The sequence below is a fragment of the Erpetoichthys calabaricus genome, chromosome 10 (assembly GCF_900747795.2).
Source record: "Erpetoichthys calabaricus chromosome 10, fErpCal1.3, whole genome shotgun sequence".
NCBI lineage: Eukaryota > Metazoa > Chordata > Cladistia > Polypteriformes > Polypteridae > Erpetoichthys > Erpetoichthys calabaricus.
The window spans coordinates 161,960,644-161,974,247 of record NC_041403.2 but is presented as its reverse complement, the minus strand read 5'-3'; the positions used below and the strand labels follow the sequence as shown (position 1 = coordinate 161,974,247).

Below are 13,604 nucleotides of genomic sequence, written 5' to 3'. Positions count from 1 at the left end.
ATTAAATCGCTCCTGCTTGCGAACTATGATACTTAGCGCTCTGGCAGAAGTCGCAAAATCAACTGGAATGTTCAAGCAAATTATAGGAAAACCCGATCTAAATCCGTAAAGTAGTTGTCTCGTGAAAAGCGGACAGACAGACAGATGTTGGATTTTATATATATATATATATATATATGTAGAGAGATGATGTGATTTGCTAGTCTTTTCTTTTAGTATTGAATTTAATATTTTACTCAGGTTTGTTGTCTTCTATTCTATTTAATGCCTTTATATATCCTGTATCTATCTGTTTTAATGTCCTATTCAGGAAACATCTGTATCCAGTTTTACATACGCCTGCTGTTTCTTTATGAGACTCTGTGAAGCGCCTTGAGCCCTGGAAAGGCGCTATATAAACAACATTTATTTTTATTTTATTTTTTTCAAGATTGTTATATTTTGAACAACCAAACTGTAGATATTTATGCAAATAGTTCCCACACCTTTTCAATCATTTTATTCAACATAAACTTCAATCAATGTAATGGTCTGCTGAGGGGGAAAAAGTAAGTCCACCCTTGGCCTCAGAAGCCTGTATTGCTCCCTTTGACAGAAATGAGTTCTTGTAGGCGTTTTGCATAAGTGCCCACCAGTCTACGACATCGACTCGGTGAAATTGTGGACCACTCCTCCATGCAAAATTCCTTCAGTTGCAAGACGCTTGTGGGTTTTCTTGTTTCAGAAGCCAATGTGATTCAGATCAGGATTTTGCCTGGGCCAGTCCAGATCTCTCCATTTCTTCTTCTTTTTTTTTTTAGCCATTCTTTTGTAAATTTGCTAGTGTTTCTCTGTTCATTATCATGTTGTAAGGTCCATTTGCAGTTCAACTTCAAATTTTGGACAGATGGCTTCATATTCTCCTCATACCCACTTTAATATGATGCAGAGTTCATGGATGACTCAATGGCTGCAAGCTGTCCAGCCCCCGAGGCGGTAAAACAACCCCAAGCCAGCACATTTCCACTGCCATGCTTCACAATTGGTATGAGGGCCTTCTCCTGAAATGCTGTCTTTGGTTTGTGCAGATCATGTTTACTGTTACTGTGACCAAACAACTCTTACCTGTGCAGAGCACATTGTCCCAGAAGGTCTGGTCTTTGCCTAGCTTGGGGTCCCCAACTCTGGTCCTGGAAGGCCGCTGTGGCTGCAGGTTTTCACTCCTTCCCCTTCCTTAATTAGTGACCTGTTTTCGCTGCTAATTAACTTCTTTTGAATTCATTTGAATTCATTGTTTTCAAAGATTTGTTCCTCTGAATTTCTTCATCGTTCCTCTGAATTGCTTCATTTCTTTCCTTAAATGGCACTCAAGCAGAAATGAAATGTGAAGTGAGGGAGCCAACTCAATGAAGGCCCGTGATGTACACCAGATCTCAATGGAGTCCAGTCTCAGTTGTCCGGATGACACGCTGCAATTTATGTTTTGAGCGAGCAGGTGAACTTCAATACCAGACTGTTATGAAGAAAGTGAGGATGCTTCCCATAACTGTACAAGTGCTGATTGGGACAGGTGACATTTTTGACGTTGACGGAGAAGCATCCATGGCTGAGCTGTTTTGATAAGAGCTGTTCTGTTCTGATTCCAGTTCAGATTGTGAGTGGTAGTTCACACAGGACATGTAAGGAGGCGAAAGTGTCTCCTAAAATGTTCTGTCATTTCTATTCTTTTTATGGTACTCAAGGTAAGATTGTTGAGGAAGATTGCTAATCCACCACCCTTGGATATGACACCTCATCCCCGTCTGTAATCAAGCCAACCAGTGTGGTGTCATCCACAAACTGTAGCAGTTGAAAAGGTGGGTCACTGGCGGTTCAGTCTTTGGTGTACAGAGAGAAAAGGAGAGGAGAGCACAAAACACTCCCTGAGAGTTAAGCATATTTAGCAGTGGATATCGACTGTCCCTTGGATGTGCCCCTTGTCCCCACTCACACTGTGTGAGTGATTGCACGCTCCACCCTGTTTTGACTTTCAGCTCTAGGCTTCCCTCCACTCTCTTCCTTTACTTAACACTGTGATTACTCTGATGGTTAGGATTAGGGTCAGGGATCCAGACTGATATTCTCACCCATCTTCACCGTCCGACGTCTGTTTCTTAGAAAGTCGGAGATCCAGAGACACGTGGCATAGTCCAGATTAATACCAGAAGTTTGCTATGGAGAAACTCTAGTGTGACAGTGTTAAATGTAGAACTGAAAATCCACGAATAAGATCCCTGTGGCTCACGGGCAGTTACGAGTGCGGGACAAAGTTGCCCAAAATTACAGTGTGAAATGGCTACGTTAATTCAGGAAACTCCGAATTTGTCATTAGGAGTCTGTGTCTTATGTGGCACCTGATGGCCAAAAGGTTTACATCCACTCTTCTGACCAATCACCAATCAAAAGTCACTATAACCCACACTCTAGAATTTGACAAATGAAAGTGACAGCTTTCTTTGTGCATGTTATGTTGCGTGTATATTACTGAAATAAATAAATGAAGAAATAGGAAGAAAAGAATATGTGTATATACTAGCCGTCCCCCACGGCTTTGCCCGCGTAGTAGTGAAACAGGGCAAACTCGTATTTGCAGGAATATATCGCTCCTGCAAGCGAACTATAATTCTTGTGTGATGAGAGAAGTCGCAAAATCAACCGGAATGTTCAAGCAAATTCTAGAAAAAAAAAAAGATCTAAATCCGTTAAGTACAGTAGTTGTCTCGTTCGCTAGCTAAGTGGATGAAAGATACGCCCCGAGGCTGGCGTGTCAGTGAGGAGGGCCCCACCCCGCTTCCCTCAGCCTGCTGTGTCTCTCTCAGATTTGCACAAATAAATCGGTACCGCAAGCGAACTATAATACTTAGCACGATGAGAGAAGTCGCAAAATCAGCCGGAATGTTCAAGCAAATTATAGAAAAATAAAAAAAGAATTAAATCTGTTAAGTAGTTCTCTCATGAAAACTGGACAGACATACAGACAGATGCTGGATTTTATATATATATAAAATTAGGGTTAGGGTTATATATATATATATATATATATATATATATATATATATATATATATATATATATATATAAAAGAAAAAAGTAACACAAATATATTTAGTGGCTCATTTAATTTGTTTTCTCACATTTCATATTGATTATTTATTAATTTCTGCATTTCACAACGCTTTTATTTATTTCATTTTGTTGAAGTATTCTTCCATTGAGAGGGAGATGGCCGTTTCTGTCTGCTACAGAGACGTGAGTGCGGCTTTCTCTGACAATTTGCGCGACATCCACCCATTACATGGCTGGCTTGTGGGACATGGACACTATCAGTTACAGACTGTAGCAAATGTAAACTGTTGGACCCGGTCACATTTCTCTGGTTACAGACACTTCAGATCTTATGTCTAGCTGGCAAATAAGATCACTGAAGATAAACTTCTGAAGGAACAAGTCAATGGACAGAGGGAATCGATATTTTGACAGGTGACCCTGTCATCAGCTGACTGGCTGGGTGTTGCTCTGTGCAAAATGTGGCGTGCCGGTGACAGTCTAATACACACTGATGAGTAATTGCTCCGGTTTTTCTGCTACAGGGTGGTGACACCTTCAGTATTTGTCAATCCTGGCGCTGCCTGAACACCAGTCTTGCTACATTTTAATCCAATGAAATTTTGTGAACCTTGCCCATGTGTGGAGCCCTGTCCAAGTCCAGCTTTGCACCCAGTGCTGCCAGGATTGGCTCTGGCCCTTGTGACCCAGGTGTCTGAAAGGCAGTGTTATGTTATTTTCCTACTGTAGCTAATACAGGGTGGTTCAGATCTAATTATGCAACTGTTCGACTGACAACTGTCTCCACAGCATTTTGGAATGCAGGGCAGGTGCTGTCATCTATCGGCAACAAAAATAATTTTAAGTGAAATCTCTATGTGCAGGGCAGGCGCTGTGAATTCTTTATGTAATAAACTTAATAAGTTATAGTTGACACTGGCACCTTACAGATCCATCATTCTGTGTTCAAATCCCATGACGAGTCATTATCTGTGTAGGGTATGCACATTCCAAAAAAAAAAAACAAAAACAAAACAATGTCATGTTACTTATGTCACATAATCCACATGTCAGTAATCGAATCAATTCCTTATAACATGCAAAGGACATGCATATCTCTATATATTTAAAATCCAGCGTCTGTCTATCTGTCTGTATGTCTGTCCGCTTTTCACAAGAAAACTATGTAACGGATTTAGATCGGGCTCTTTTTCTAGAATTTGCTTGAACATTCTGATTAATTTTGCAACTTCTCTCATCGCGCTAAGAATCATAGTTAGCTTGCAGGAGTGACATATTCGCACTAATCCGAGACAGAGGCTGCAGGCAGAGGTGAAAGGGAAGCATGACGTCAGGAGTGGGGAGCCAGGCAGGGCCCTCCTCGCTGTCCTGTGTCACTTCTACGTGGGCAGAGCTGCAGGGAACGGCTAGTTTTTAAATAAATGTCTCGGGAATAATCTGAGCACATAATACACATGAAACACAAATCTCATTGAACCAACTCTACCTTCTTTCTTCTTCATCGTGGAAATACATTTTTTAACTTTTTTCCTTCCTTTTAGATGCACTCTGAAACAGCCGCCTTACACTTTCTGTTATGCTGTTGCCCCTGAATGAGAAAAACTTGCAACAGATGACGCCAATTGAACTCGCGTCGTAATCTTTTTCTGCCATTTCTTCGTCATTACTTAAAGAAATCTGTTTAAAAGCTTCACTCTGTAGGTTGTTACCCACTGGAGGACTTCGGCCATTTGGTAAAAAATTACTCTGGAAATGTAACTCTGGGTCCCCGCCCACTCATGCAAATGAAGTACCGATTTGCCAATCGGAGAGTCGAATTCACAGATGTTTTGTGGCTTTTGGGTGGTGGAGTGTATTTGGTTCGTCCTTTTCATGGCAGGAAATTGCCACCCAATATTGCTTACAATTTTATGTGATTTGGTGGGATTTGGATTGTAATTGGGCTGTAAAGTGTCAGGCAAACGTGTCATCCTTGGTCATGTTTCCCTTTGGGTTCAGAATTTAATAGTAGAGCATATCTGCTAATTTAAGCCCCCTAACCTCTTTTCTGTTTCATTACAGGAGGAAGTCTGTGACTTCTCAGGGCTGGAGTCCAATTTGTGAGTATGCTTATGATCACTATGACCCTGTTTGACGTTCTTCCTTCATTTTGGACTGCCTATCTCTTATCACAGACCTCTTTAGCAGTATGTTTGTCTGGACCTTTGCTCTTTCATTGTACCAGCTTTTCCCTGTTAGGTTCATCTTTCTTTGTGTTGTCATTCCTGCTTTACTTCATTGACATCATCATCTTCACTCAACTTGTGACTGACCAGGTTTCTGTCTGCAGTGCAAATTCCTCCCATTATTTTATAACTGCCTATATAATGATTGACAATTCCTTATAATAATTCTTTTACTTGCTTGACTAAATTTTTATGTTTATGTGGAGTTTTTATGTTTGATATCATAATCTCACTTACTTTCTGAAGTATCTTGTAATGTTTCATGGTGGACAGGGTACCATCTAAATGAGAGATGGATTGATTTGAAATTCCATTTGTATACCATTCCGAAAATTCCCTGTTTATGGCATCCTGACGTGAATTTCTTGTTTTACCTGATTTGTAAACTGTCATGTTGAATTCTTATATGCCACTCTGCAGAGATGGACCATGTGAGGAGATCGAGATCTCGTCGGATAATGTGAACCAGGGTCCAGAGCGGGTGGGCGCTGAGTGCTTCGAGCTCCTGCGCGTATTGGGAAAGGGTGGCTATGGGAAGGTGAGTCAGTCACAGAAAAAAATTATACTTGATGTTTATGTAGTTGGCTCTTCTTATTTGCGACAGATTGGTTTCAGGACCCCCCCCCCCCCCATGGATACCAAAGTCTGCAGAAACTCAAGTCTCTTATATAATATGGCATAGTATTTGCATATAACCTACACACATCCTTCAATATGCTTTAAATCATCTGTAGATTATTAAAAACACCTAATGCATTGTAAATGCTATATAGATCATTGTTATACTGTATTGTTTAGGGCAGAAGTTCTTAAACGTTTTTTTTTTTCCCCAACAACCCAATTTTGCCTATGCCGTGTCTTTGTGACCCGTGATCACTGCCAAACAGCAGTAGATCAGCGGAATCATCCTCCACTTGTCCCCCTTGGAGAATTGCCGTCGATCGTCGTCCACCACCTAAGAGAATCGCTGTTGATTGTCGTACATGGGAGAAGAAGTCCGCCATGGAGCATCACTGTTGACCTTCATTATTGATGTCCCACTGGAGAATCGCCACCGACCGCCATTCCCTTCCTTTTAGAGAGTAACCACCAATTGGAGATGTTTCAGCCATGCAAGAGGAGACCCATTGCAAGGCTGTCCACTGTTAGTTTGCAACCCTCTTTCATTCACTGCAATTGTCATTTACGACTCCGCGTGATCCAATTATAGACATCACGCGACCCAAAATGGGTCGGGACTCCTAGTTTAAGAAACACAAGTTTAGGGAATGATGACTTTGGAAAGCGACATGACACTTTTCAAAAGATCTAAGATTTTTATTTTCTTGTCAAGTGATAGCACACAATGTGACGCCAAGGGCCTCACTGCGCCTTATAGTCAGGATTGCCAACTGAATGGCTTTTGTTTTTAGAAACGTGGGGCAGCACTTACCACTGTGTGCTTTTGTGTCCCTGTCAATAATAACCGTTTAACTTTACTACTTATGTTGCGGCGTACTAATTACCTACAGGCATACACTCTGTGTATATCCAAACCGTTTCTAGCCTGCACAGCTTTTTGGACGTGCGCACGTATGGATACCCATACCTAAGTTTAAAGCTGTCACCCTGGTTAGGTGTTTGTGGGCTGATGGACGGATTTACTTTGATTGGCTAGTGAGGGGGGCCATGCTTTAAGGAAGTCCAAATTCAGTTTAACATTTTGTTTAGTAAGTTTTGTTTGAATGTCTTTATTGTTCAGAATTAGGGTTAGGTTTAGGGTTAGGATTAGGATTAGGCGTTAGGGTTAGGGTTTTGAATATTTTGTTTTGCGTAAGAGCAACAGTATTGCGGGAAGTGTAAAGATGGAAATCGTCAACCAGCTTGGGGATTTGTAGAGCTCATAATCTGAGGTGGGACAGGTGAGAGCGAAAGAACTTTCCTTTTATTAAGGCAGCGATTGCCGGAAGTCGGGGTTGATCAATCTACACACTAGAGAAAGGGTTCTTTGTGTGAGCAGAGCTAGCTGACTGAAGAGCAGTGTGGTGGCTCAGCACTTGGCTCTTCTGTATAAACTGTAAGTTTACTTGATAAGCCATTTCATTAAACTCCAGTGACTGGGAAGGCTACAGCAGGATATGTCTACAGATCGCTTCATTCGCATGAATTCAGCGGAGTGCTCGGCGCACATCACATTCAAGTTTTGCATTTTTATTCTGAATAGTTTCGATCTGAGGTTGGTTGAACTGGAACCCACAGATATGGAAACCTGACTTTTTATACTTTTAACATCAGGGTAAATTAATTAGAAAATTAATTTATGCGCTGACCTGTCCAGTGTTTTTTTGGTTTATTTTGTTGTGCAAAAAAAAAAGAATAAAATCTGTCACATTCTTATGGAATTGAGTTAATTTTGGTCATAATTTGCATTTTATTTTAGGTATTTCAGGTAAGGAAGGTGCAGGGGATGCACTCTGGCAAGATCTTCGCCATGAAAGTCCTCCGAAAGGTACAAGATATTTTATGCTTGGTCTCCTTTTCTGTTAAAGGAAAAGTGCAGTGTGGCATAAGTTAATTAATTTCTAAACAATAGAGAGACACATCACGGCTTCTGTGGGGTTGGAAACAATAACGGCAACAGCAACATTTATTTATATAGCACAATTTCATACAAATACTGGAAAGAATCAAGTTGCTAATTATTAGATGATAAGTAAATATTTCCAAGACATAGTGCTGATTCCTAATTTTACCTCGTATTATCTGGTTAAACACTAGCAGGATTTGTTCATTATTCATCTCAAAAATTGCCTGCTACCCTTTAATTATTGAAGGGCTCATATAGTTGTAGGTGTTTTGAGGAGGTGACTTTACAAATGGCTCTCACTGTTGACCCATTCAGGCCAAGATCGTCTGCAATGCAAAGGACACTGCCCACACCAAGGCAGAACGCAACATCTTGGAAGCTGTGAAGCACCCATTCATCGTAGACCTAATGTATGCCTTCCAGACCGGTGGGAAGCTGTATCTTATTCTGGAGTGCCTTAGTGGTGAGTGAGCAAACAGCCCAGAGCCTTGTTGTGAATGGTGAATGTCATTGTATTGCAGAGGCAATACAAAGGACTTTCTTAGGCTCCTTTAGCACTGCGGACCACCCCAGCTTGGGTCATACTGCACAAGGAATATATTCGTAGGAGACCACCAGTGAAGTTATTATTGCTACGAAGATTCTGATATGACCATACCAGAATTTTCTTCTTTGTGTGCAGATGTCTATTGACTTACTTAATTTATGCTATCTGTCTCTCTTTTTGGTAATGACTAGCGAGACATGAAAGTTCATGAGCAATTCTCATCAAAGAAAGTCGATCAAACAATCAGATATCGGCGCTCTCTGATGTCATCATCACAAGCTGACAAAATATAACAAAATAGATTTAGACACAAAGTGAGTGCCTCACAACCACTTGTTGCCCATAAAATATATTGGCTATTAAATGCCCACACTGCAATGGTTTCATCTCAGGTTTACATACAAATGCCTTTAAGATACTACTCAGCCCTGTTCTGATCAGCATAATAGGCTCATTCCCACCGCTTGAACCTTTTTTTATTTTTCAGGAACCACAGACTTTTTTTTTTAGAAACACAAGAACTTTTGTAACATGCCCGCCACAGAAACTCCAGAAATTCAAGTTGCTGATAGATGGTTCCTGATACTTTATTTTAACTCTTACTCCAGGACATGTACTTTTCATTCAAACAGGAACTATTGTTAGTGGAGGTCAAGCAATGAATTGTGATCAGCGGTTGACCACAAGCACTGCTGACATTTTACACATCTGTTAGTAGTTTCGACTTTGGAGAGTAATTGGTGAAGATGGAGTGCAGCATTTCGCATCACATAAGTTTTCATAGCCGCCTCCATGGTGCACTGCCCTATGCGCCTCACTGATGCAATAATTTTAGGAGACCCAGGCCCCTCATGGACCCCGTGATCATCAGAGGTGACTGTGTGCAGAGGGTGCAGACCTATAAATACCTGGGAGTGCAGCTGGACGATAAATTAGACTGGACTGCCAATACTGATTCTCTGTGCAAGAAAGGACAGAGCCGCCTGTACTTCCTTAGAAGACTGGCATCCTTCAACATCTGCAGTAAGATGCTGCAGATGTTCTATCAGATGGTTGTGGCGAGTGCCCTCTTCTACGCAGTGGTGTGCTGGGGAGGCAGCATTAAGAAGAAGGATGCCTCACGCCTGGACAAACTGGTGAGGAAGGCAGGCTCTATTGTTGGCATAGAGCTGGACGGTTTGACATCCGTAGCAGAGCAACGGGCACTCAGCAGGCTCCTGTCAATTATGGAGAATCCACTACATCCATTAAACAGTATCATCTCCAGACAGAGGAGCAGTTTCAGCGACAGACTGCTGTCACTGTCCTGCTCCACTGACAGACTGAGAAGATCATTCCTCCCCCAAACTATGCGACTCTTCAATTCCACCAGAGGGGGTAAACGTTGAACATTATTCAAGTTATTGTCTGTTTTTTTACCTGCATTTTTTATTACTCTTTAATTTAATATTTTTTGCTGCTGGAATATGTGAATTTCCCCCTGGGATTAATAAAGTATCTATCTATCTATCTATCTATCTATCTATCTATCTATCTATCTATCTATCTATCTATCTATCTATCTATCTATCTATCTATCTCTCAGTTATATAGTGCCTTTCATCTATCTATCTATCTATCTATCTATCTATCTATCTATCTATCTATCTATCTATCTATCTATCTATCTATCTATCTATCTATCTATCTATCTCAGTTATATAGTGCCTTTCATCCATCTATCTATCTATCTATCTATCTATCTATCTATCTATCTATCTATCTATCTATCTATCTATCTATCTATCTATCTATCTATCTATCTATCTATCTATCTATCTATCTATCTATCTATCTATCTATCTATCTATCTATCTCTATCTATCTATCATCCCACCCTACTGGCTTACATGTCTGACAATTTCAACAAAACATTAACAACACAAATCCCAACAACATACTAACTACTGATTATTTGCCCCACTTGCAAAAGCCATCTGTAGTGGAAAAGCATTAGGAAACTCATTTATAAATTCAACCACCAAAATAGAAAAGTGTTAACAAGGGCGAACGTCGGAAGTGAAAGAGCGGACAGATCGTCCTTCTGTACTCTTTCTTTACATGCGTCTTATCAAGCCTCCGAAAGCTGGTGTCAGGTGTTCTGTCAACCACAGGAAGGGGTCTGACTATTTTTAACTTAAGATTTCCTGTTTCCTTCTTCCAGGGTAGACATTATCAAATGTGCAGCTTGTATCTTGCACCCTTCAAGTCTCTTGAGGTTTGCCATTTTTAAGCACACATTTTAACTGACAGGTGTATTAGCCAAACACAAGCCCCATTTTCTAATACCTCGCTGGCTGCCATGTTGCTGAGAGGAAGTTGTGCGCCTTTCTGCGTCTGTGATCAAAACTCTCACAGCAGTGATTTACATCAATTAGACAACATATAACTGTATCCATTTTCTTAAGTTTTCTAAAGTTGATTAATCTAATGGAGGGTTGTCAGGAGCCAGACTGTACGTATCCCTCCTCTATTCTTATACTTTTTCCCCTCCAGGCCTGTTTACTCTGTAAATTTTGTTTTCTATTCAAGTGTCTCCAGTGCCAGGCTCTTTACCTTGATTATCTAAAAGCAAGAAAAATAGACTAAATTAGTCAATGTAATGTCAAAGGCTCCCCTATATTTCAGGCATCCGGTGTCATTTCAGCTTGTTCTTCCCTGCCATGTTATTTCTTTTTATTCAGTTCTTGGATGTAGACTAAGATTGTTATCTTTGTGCTTCCTCTCACTTTCATTTTTGCAAGTTTATTTAAAACACATTAGTGTAAGTTGTGAAAGCACATTGTCTGTCAGGGAACAAGTCCTTCTCTGGTGTCTGATTTTATTTTTTAAATAAAGGCCTGTGTACCAGAAATGTAAATGTGAAAATCAAGGATTACTATGCACTATGTGAGAATGTTCTCCTGATCGTTTCACAAGTGCTTTATGCCCTTGTCGTTCCACATAATCAGGGCTGGCTGATAAGGGAACATTGCATCTCTAGGTAGACTCCGTTGCAAGCGCCGAAAAAGAGGCATCCAAAATAGAGTCCTCCATTGAGATCTGTGTGGTCGGATCTTAATTCCCCCTTGCGACCCCTTGAAGGTCAGTGTACTCACAATCACATATGAAATCGACGAGCGGGGGATTCCACCTTGGAGATCATTGACCTCACGATTGCATAAAAAAATTGCCAAGTGATGATCCCCCTTTGGAGAACGGCACCCTCAGGATCACATATGAAATCGACGAGTGAGGGATCCCCAGTGGAGATCAACGCCCTGATGATTGCTTATAAAAATCGATGAGTTTGGGGGGGGGGGTTCCCCTTTGGAGATCTGCACCTTCATGATTGTATATGAAATCAATGTGCAAGTGATCCCCTTTGGAGACTGGCATCCTCACGATCACATATAAAAATTGATGAGTGAGTGATCCACCTTGGAGATCAGCACCTTGTGATCACATAGAAAACCGAAGAGTGGGGGTTCCCCTTTCAAGGTCCGCACCCTCACAATCGCAAATACAATTGCGATTGTATATGAAATTATATCTTGGTGTTCCCTCAGTCATGGTGCACCCAGGCTGGTGCCTACTCATCTTGTCTAGATTTGGCCATCGACGTAATAACAGTTGCACAAGTAAACCATTATTAATAATTGGTAAGCCTAGTCTGATGTCACACTACACACCTTTGAGTCAGAAAGTGTGTCACACTAAATGACTGTGTTATATTTCAGCCCCCGGCTGGTTTTCAGATCTACACTGTATGTCCCTTTTGTTCTTTGTTGAGCCATTTATTGACGTTAATGCCACATAAAGCCCCAAATGCACTATATGACTTTGCCTGTAATTTTTGTTCACAGTCCTTATTTTACGTAATCTTAGAAAGCCAATAATGTTATAGCTGGTAGTCATGTCATGACTCAGTCGTAGCATCCCGCGGCTATGGATTCAGTTTTGTGTAAAGTTGTAGGGTGTGGCTACTGTGTGTGGGGAAGTTGACAACTAATGAGTATTTCAGTGTGCTCCATGGTGATTGGCTACAAAATGATGTCAACCATCATAATACTGTTACAGGGCAAAAGGAAACTTGTAATGGTGCAGAGCCGTTGGGAGGGAGTCATGTAATTTGTCATCTTTAGAGATACCTGGTCAAGTAATCTGACATCCTCGAAGTAATGGGAACTGAAAGTCCCCAAAAACGTCCAAAATGACAACTAGTGGGGGATGTCGCCATCCAAACCCTGGCTTGTAATAGAGCAGACACAGGATCTTCTTAAAACAAAAGGTTTGTTCTTCACAAAAATATGACACTGTGATGATCCAAAGAGCACAAAAGGCATAAAGGAGTTGCCAGCAAGGCAATCCAAAGAGAACAAAGTCCCAATACAATAATTCAAGGCAAAGTCAAAAATGGCAGAAAACACAATAGCACAAGCACAGACAAATCAAAGTAACTCACCAACTCCCAAGCGCATTCAAATGAACCCTCCAGGAACTATGGGAGACCCTCTGATTTTATAGGGCGGAGGGGAGTGTGTAGTGGTGATTGGCAGATGGCCCCGGCTCTTGGGGAACCACCCTCAAAACACATGGAGCATAACACAGGAAAATAAAATGCAGCAGATAATAAACAAAAGTAACATTAAATACTCATGTAATATTTCTTCTGTATGTTAATAAGTATGATATCCACGGCCTATGCCCAGATTGCGCAGAGGTGAGTGCTACCTGCTAGGCTCCCTGTCCTAAACCATCCTGTGGGCTTTGGGCAGCCTTTGGGCTTTTCCCCTGTGGCTCGTCCCTTGCTAGTTGCTGTTTCCCCCAAACAACCCCCCACCCCACCCCCCCGGAAATACAAATTAGACTGATCTGCTGGATTCAACTTCCATAATGGGGATTAGCGCCACCCTTTGAGAAGCTTTAAATCTTTTGTGTACTCGGAGACACAAAGGCCTGTTCAGCTGAGGCTGCTACATTTACTGCCTCTGCTAGACCTGATTTTTTGCTGAGAAAGCACTGCACCTTTGGGACAATGTGAATGAGTCTGTGATTTGGACAAAGCATTTATCTGTGTCTGGCGGCATGGTGGTGCAGTGTTAGCGCTGCTGCCTCGAGGTTAGGACACCTGGGTTCGCTTCCCAGGTCCTCCCTGCGTGGA

At 41.4% G+C, this 13,604-nt stretch overlaps 1 protein-coding gene across 1 annotated transcript in view; it reads left to right on the top strand.

Annotated features, from left to right (window-relative positions):
* LOC114659704 (ribosomal protein S6 kinase beta-2-like) overlaps window positions 1-13,604 on the top strand; it is a 55,258-nt gene that overhangs the window by 2,769 nt on the left and 38,885 nt on the right. Inside the window, exons 2-5 of the mRNA XM_028812321.2 lie at window positions 5,146-5,183; window positions 5,730-5,847; window positions 7,729-7,797; window positions 8,191-8,338. Of these exons, the coding sequence (XP_028668154.1) occupies window positions 5,146-5,183; window positions 5,730-5,847; window positions 7,729-7,797; window positions 8,191-8,338 (373 nt within the window). The remainder of the gene's footprint in view (window positions 1-5,145; window positions 5,184-5,729; window positions 5,848-7,728; window positions 7,798-8,190; window positions 8,339-13,604) is intronic.